The sequence below is a fragment of the Ostrinia nubilalis genome, chromosome 21 (assembly GCF_963855985.1).
Source record: "Ostrinia nubilalis chromosome 21, ilOstNubi1.1, whole genome shotgun sequence".
In the NCBI taxonomy this organism is placed as follows: Eukaryota; Metazoa; Arthropoda; class Insecta; order Lepidoptera; family Crambidae; genus Ostrinia; species Ostrinia nubilalis.
The window spans coordinates 10,942,291-10,949,103 of record NC_087108.1 but is presented as its reverse complement, the minus strand read 5'-3'; the positions used below and the strand labels follow the sequence as shown (position 1 = coordinate 10,949,103).

General features: G+C 39.7%; 1 protein-coding gene across 1 annotated transcript in view; it reads right to left on the bottom strand.

Moving 5' to 3' along the window:
• Positions 1-2,626: 2,626 nt before the first annotated feature.
• Positions 2,627-6,813, bottom strand: part of LOC135082518 (gustatory receptor for sugar taste 43a-like) — a 33,518-nt gene continuing 29,331 nt past the window's right edge. Inside the window, exons 8-12 of the mRNA XM_063977318.1 lie at positions 5,918-6,058; positions 4,179-4,364; positions 3,659-3,768; positions 3,165-3,326; positions 2,627-2,721 (exon numbers count right to left, since the gene is read on the bottom strand). Of these exons, the coding sequence (XP_063833388.1) occupies positions 2,659-2,721; positions 3,165-3,326; positions 3,659-3,768; positions 4,179-4,364; positions 5,918-6,058 (662 nt within the window). The 3' untranslated portion in view covers positions 2,627-2,658. The remainder of the gene's footprint in view (positions 2,722-3,164; positions 3,327-3,658; positions 3,769-4,178; positions 4,365-5,917; positions 6,059-6,813) is intronic.

Here is a 6,813-nt window from a genome sequence, read left to right as displayed (position 1 = left end):
AAATGTGTTTATAAGCCGACACTGGCCCAATGTAATATAATGCATAAATGATATGGTGAAGCCAGAAATTTGATGTCGTTTGATAAAATAGTTAAAATGATGATATAAATTTTCTGACTTCACCATACCATTTATATGCATATGTTAAGCTAGTGTTGGCTTATAAACCCATTTATCTAACACCCTGTAGACTCCTTAGCTAAAGTACATTTCGATCAACCGCCGATTACGTTCAATACGAGTTAGCACACTATTCAAGACCCGTGCCAAATAGGGGCTCAGCTAAATGGAGATTAAGTATGGGCAGAGTTATGTTCACTTTGTAATTGGCCGGGTGACTGCATGCATGATATATGCATATGCACAGCTATGCTTAAGCAGGAATGCAGGCTGATGCAAACTTAATGGGCTACACACTGACATAAAAAATAAAAAGCATTTTGGATCTTGAACACTAGATTTTTAATACGAATCAGACATTAAATTTTACTGGAAATATTAAAGAATTTTACAGCACAAAATGGAGCCTGCAAAACGTGGTCTATCTTCAGAATCAGTGGAGAAACGATACCATAAAGCGATGGCGCTTAAATGTAATTTTTAAAAAGTTGGATAAATAACTATGTATTTGACAAAAAAATGAGTGGGTTTTCAATGGCATCTATTTTTTTTAACGAAACTTAGAGACATTTACCATATTCCTAAGAAAATGCTTATGAAATTAGGGATGCCTGTAATTATTTGCACTAACGAGTAGGTCACAGGGTAGTAGATATTTACTAATAAGGTAGTTAAGAATAAGTTTATTAACCAATTATTACAATCCAATGCACAACAGTTTAAAAAAAAAACAGATTATGTACAGGGCTATGAAAACCCAATTGTAATGTTTATAAGTGTCCTGAAAAGGGCTTACCTACATGTCAATAAAAAATTAGTGTTATTATTCACATTAGATTAAAAAGTTTCTTAAAACTGTACCGTTCTCAAACGTACTCGTAGCGTTGAATATTAATTTTATTTAATTTAATGTGCTATATAAGTTGGATGATGCTTGATATCATATAACAAGTTTGTGTTTTGTAGCATCCGTGTGTAGCCCCGATCAGCTGTGGTAAAGCAAGGCAAAGTAGAATCCTGTGTAGTTACCAAGTCGGCGCATAGTTCGGATCGGGCGCAGCGGAGGATATTAATCGGGGTTATCTCCGAGAGGGTCATAGTGCTTGTTCACTTTGACTCGCGGGCGCGGTGGCGGGCGCGGTGACGAAATATCAAACATATGTAGTGATTCCAAGTGTTCACGTACGAAACGCAGGTGCGGTCTAACTAGCGGGCAAGCTAGCGACTGGTGCGCGCGTTTCACTCGCGACGTCAGGTAAGTTCAACCAGTTTGAACTTGTCGCTAGAAACGATAGTACGTCACACTCGCGCGAACGCCTGGTGGTTAATGTGAACACGAGCTCGCAACGTTTCCCGCGCCCGCGCCCGCGCGTACCTACGTGAACAAGCACTTAGAGTTAAACCCTCACTGTAAAGGAAGTGCTCTTGTATACCACCTTAAGCAGGTGAAATAGAGGTAGGTATTATATTTTGCTTTCATCTCCTACAATAGTAGCTCAGAAGAGCAGTCGCCCGGCAAGCGGAAGGTCGTTTGTTCAATTCCCGCCTCAAGCAGTTCGATTTTTTCAAGTTATTTATAATTTTCAAAATAGTGACTGAGATGAGGCTGACAATGCTGACTGAGTTTCTTGCGCTGCTTCTTCTCAGCACTGGCCCATTTATTGTCCCAAAGCAGTGGTAGGGTTAAAACTGGGACGTGTAAAAGTGCTTTTTAAAAGTTTTATGAGATTTGAAAAAAAGTTTTACTTACGTATCATGAGAAGGATAATAATATTATTGTGTTATTATTGGTAAAGCGAAATTATATGGGTTATTCTATAAAAAATATATATTTTAATGTATCATACTACTCGTAGTCCCGGCGAATTTTATTGACTTACCTTGTAAAAAATTTTGATATGAAATTGTAACTATTAACTAATTATTGTTGGTGTACCTTTTTTAAGTAAAATTGTTAGGTCTATGTGAATATAGGTAGAGGGAAGTACCTATATTGGACGGACTTATCCTTCAGGAAAGACGTGTAGAGCCATCTATCGCATGCTAAAATAAACTGATTTGGGTTCTTACAATCTGAAACCATACCTGCGTCAGCAACCTGAAACCTGGTAGACTTGATTCATAATGTATTCATTAATACCTAGATGGCACTGTTTATGAAAAATGACTTTTACATGCGGTTTTCAGTGTTTTCATTATGACACAGTGATAAATAAATAATTTATCTAAATACTACAGACAGAGTGTAGGTAGCTGGGTACGCTGTACTAAACATAAAAATCCAGTGATGAGTCGTAATAATAGGTTGACTTCTTATGAGTTAGGTAAGTATCTACTTGGTTAAATGGATTTGTTAGGAAATAGTTAAGTCTGCTCTATTTAATAAAGGTATAAGCTGTGAAATAAATAACATATCAATAAAAGAGTTTAAACTATCTCATATGTCTATAATGTACAAATTTTCTTAAAATAATGCGTATACAAGTTTGACTAGATTATATCACTATTCTTATAAAATTAACTTAAGTATTTATAAAATTAATTGTCGTACCTTTGGAATTGTATTAATATCACTAAGTACGTAGTAACTGCTCCGAGTATCTGAAAAATAAAAACTCATCTTAGGACTTTTAGGCAACACTGCAGGAGCACAACCCTCCCTTATGTATCAGAATAAGCTAATGGAAGATTTGGTCCTACTCTCTAAGGCTGACGGCCACGATAGCCGAACGGTGAAGGGGTCGGAGTTGCCGACTCGAGATCCGAGGAACGCGGGTTCGAATCTCACCGCACCGCTCGACTATTGTGGTGAGCCCACTCGTAACACAAGCTTATTTAGCTTAACACGAGGGGCTAACGGGACTATTAGTAATTTGGACAATAAAAATTGCTAATAATATTTAAAAAAAAATGGCTAGGTATACAATTGTTACTAACACGATTATGGGCCCCAGTCTGACTATTTTTTTTTTCAATTCAATTACTACTATAAAGAATTGAAATCCTAATCAAAGATCAAGCTGATATGATTAAATTATACTAACCGAAGCGACCAGTGGTCGGTCCAAGGTGCACATGCCCAGAGGGGTGTAGGACACGGAGCGCAGCATCAGCTGGCGTGAGAACAGCTCCAGCCGAGTGGGCAGTAAGCCCGTGGTGGGTGCTGACGTCATCAGCCGGCAGACCAGACCCTCGGTCCTCTTGCCCTGGTAGAAAACATGTCGCGAGTTAATTAAAATTCTTACTCCATGTTAGGCACGAAATATCTGCTACATTCATTTTGATTTTCACGTGGTTTTTTGAGGATTGTTATCTTTTAACCCACTACAAAAAGAGGAGGAGGTTCCTTAATATGGTGGTCTTTAAATTGTTAATGCTAACGGGATTTCGACCATAGACAATCGACAGCTAATTTTATCAAGAATCTCCTGAGTACCTAGAATTCAACAGGTTATTATGATATTACTCATATGTCCCAATAGTTTATGGGATTCTACTTGACCTTAAAGGTAAGAAACAAATGGAAACATCTGTATACCTCTTGAATAGTGTAATGTGAAGGCTCCACGACCACACACATCCTCAGCAGATGAGTGGCGCACCACAGGAACTGGAGAACCAGGAAATGCACTCGGTGGGCTGATACGACTGGAAAAATAGATGATTATTATCAGCTGTATTTGAACAAGCTATTGTAACAAGAGGCAGGACAAATATCACAATGATTTTTCAGACCATGGAGACGATCCTGGTGGAAGACTGGTAAGCCCAGCTTAAAACAGTGGCTGTCCAATAGAACAAGAAACATACGTAATAAGTACAGCTTTCCTTCTACGTGCTGCTACACTCCAATTACTAGTTTTGTATAGTCTAAAGTAGATAATATAAGTAGAGAATATCACTATTTGCTACTACCTACTCTAGAACAAATTATTCCAAATTGTTATGTTCTCTCTCAGGATTTACGATGCTTTCATGATTCTGATGCAGTAGTTACAACAGAAGAGTGGCCTATTTGTATATTCAAGCAGTGATGAAAATCATGACAAAATACTTACTGATCTCCATAATCAAGAAGTAAGGCGTGACAATCAGGTGAAGCAGCGTGGATATGAGGATCACAATGAGAGGGATGCCGTAGCTATCGTCTATTCGATGCACCACCTCGCAGAGGGTGCCATGGAGGGACGCCAGGCCGTATATCGCCTCGCAAGGGGACACGATGAGGCGGGACTCTCCGCTCACTGAAATTGATGGTGCAGTTTGACGTGGTCACACATTTGAAGTTGGCATTTGTCCAGTTGGACTGAATTCTACCTAACTACTTAGCCATCCAGGCTCTTCCCGCGACCTTTACCAGATCGTCGGTCCACCTAGTAAGAGGCCTGCCCACGTTACGTCTTCCAGCTCGCCGTGGTCGCCACTCGAGCACTTTCTTGCCCCAACGGCCATCGTCTCTACGAGCTATGTGCCCCGCCCACTGTCACTTGATTTTAGCAATTCTGCGGGCTATGTCGGTACCTGCGGGCAGCGCAGGACCTTTCACTGTGGAAAACCTTGGGGGAGGCCTTTGTCGTGCCTTTGTCCAGCAGTGAACGTCATTTGGCTGAAAGGAACAAACGAGCGAACGAACTTAGCCATAGCTTACCACTATCAGTCGATAATTTTTGATGGTCATAAAAAATTACAGAGAAAAATTGCGCCTATCCGTGGTTTTGTCTGAGTGGACTCGTCTCACAGAAAAGCTTGGGGCGATATTACCTATTATTCGACAAAATGCTTCATCGTCTTCCCCCAAGTTTTATCTTAGTTTAAACCTTAAAGGCTAAGCGTAAAAACGTGACAAACAAACAGTGGCCTAATTCACGTATCAAAAGTTAAACGACATGCAAGCGATTTGATCGCTGGAGTCACTTTTCGTATTCACGTGTCTCCGGGGTACTCACCTTTATCTATTTTGAAGTTTGATTTAATTGGATGTCAGTGATTAAACGTCAAAAATGACAAATCGCTGAGTTGCGATCCTATCGAGTAATCGTTCTATCGAAATGACACGTGAATACGAATTTAATACACGTGAATTTTTCAATTTCGACTTTAAACGTTAACGACATATTGACTACTAGCTTTTGCCCGCGGTTTCACCCGCGTGAAATTTAGTCTGTCACAGATCGTCATAAATTATGGCCTACTAGCTTTTGCCCGCGGTTTCACCCGCGTGAAATTTAGTCTGTCACAGATCGTCGTAAATTATAGCTTATATGTTATTCTGGGTTATAACCAATAATACTCTAATGTTTAAATCCGTTCAGTAGTTTTTGCGTGAAAGAGTAACAAACATTCAGACATCCAAACTTTTGCATTTATAATATTAGTAAGATAGATTACAAAATACGTAAATTATGCCACAGGCAGATATAGTTACTCGTACTTTCCATTTCCACAATTAATTATTTTTCTTTCTTCTTTCTTTCATTCATCATCTACAGGCATTTAGTTGGAAAACTAATGTGTTGATACATTCATCAAGCAATTCTCTGGTGCTAAATAATACTGTCTGATTGAAGAAATTATACTCTCGTATCAATACTTTTCATTTGTATATTTTAAAGACTGTAAACCCTTGAAAAGGAGGCTGACAATAGTGACTGAGTTTCTTGTGCTGCTTCTTCTCAGCACTGGCCCATTTATTGTCCCGAAACAGTGGTAGGGTAAATACTGGGACGTGTAAAAGTGCTTTTTAAAGCCTATTTGGCAATAAATGAGTTTTATGAGTATTTTATGAGTTTTTACTCACCACTTCTCTTCACAATGACGGTAGGTCGTCTTTTCGGCGTGGCGTCCATGAGTAGACTGACGTCATCGGACCGCTGCAGGTCGTTTGGGGTCACTTTGATCGCGAAGATGTTAAGGGGAGTCGGCCTTCGGATCTTTTCCACTATAATATTACCAATATCATCGTTAAAATGAAGCCAAGTGTGCATAATGTGACGGAATACAAAGTGGAGAAGATATTTATTATCTTTGCTGACTGAGAGTCAGTTGGAGTCTCATATATTCCACATTTTTTTCTTACATTTTGAGTACGACCCAGAACAGACGGTGAAACGCAACTGCAACGAAACTGCAACTGCGAGTTACTTTTTGAAAGTTTCAAACTGGTCGCGTCATGTGTGGTCTCTCAACGGACGCTATGGCAGAAACTTAGATGCAACTCAAAAGTAACTAGCAGTTGCAGTTGCGTTTCACCGTCTGTTCTGTGCCTTAGACCTTGTTATTTCCTAAAGACAATCCTCTACATCAAGGTTGTCAAGACATAGCATAGTCAAATTAATAGTAGGAAAAACAGTTTTTATCAAGACCAAGCCACTACCTGACAAGGATACGTGGTCAGTGCAGTCTGCCATCTATTTGATGTATCTACTATTCTTGCACAGCAGAACTGGCAACTAGTGGTGACTGTATTTTTTGTTTAATTCACTTATACTCGTAGATCGTTTCATCCACGAAGAAGCGCCCCACCATTCTTCCGATAATGTTTGAGTGTTATCGGTACACGCTAAATTATCCATGAGTGCACACGTACACTACAATTATGACGCTCGGATTGCTCGGATCAAACTCCCCGCACCCCGCGCTTCCCTCGACCAAGAATTGGTGGGGCGCGTCTTCGTGGATGAAACGATCTATAAA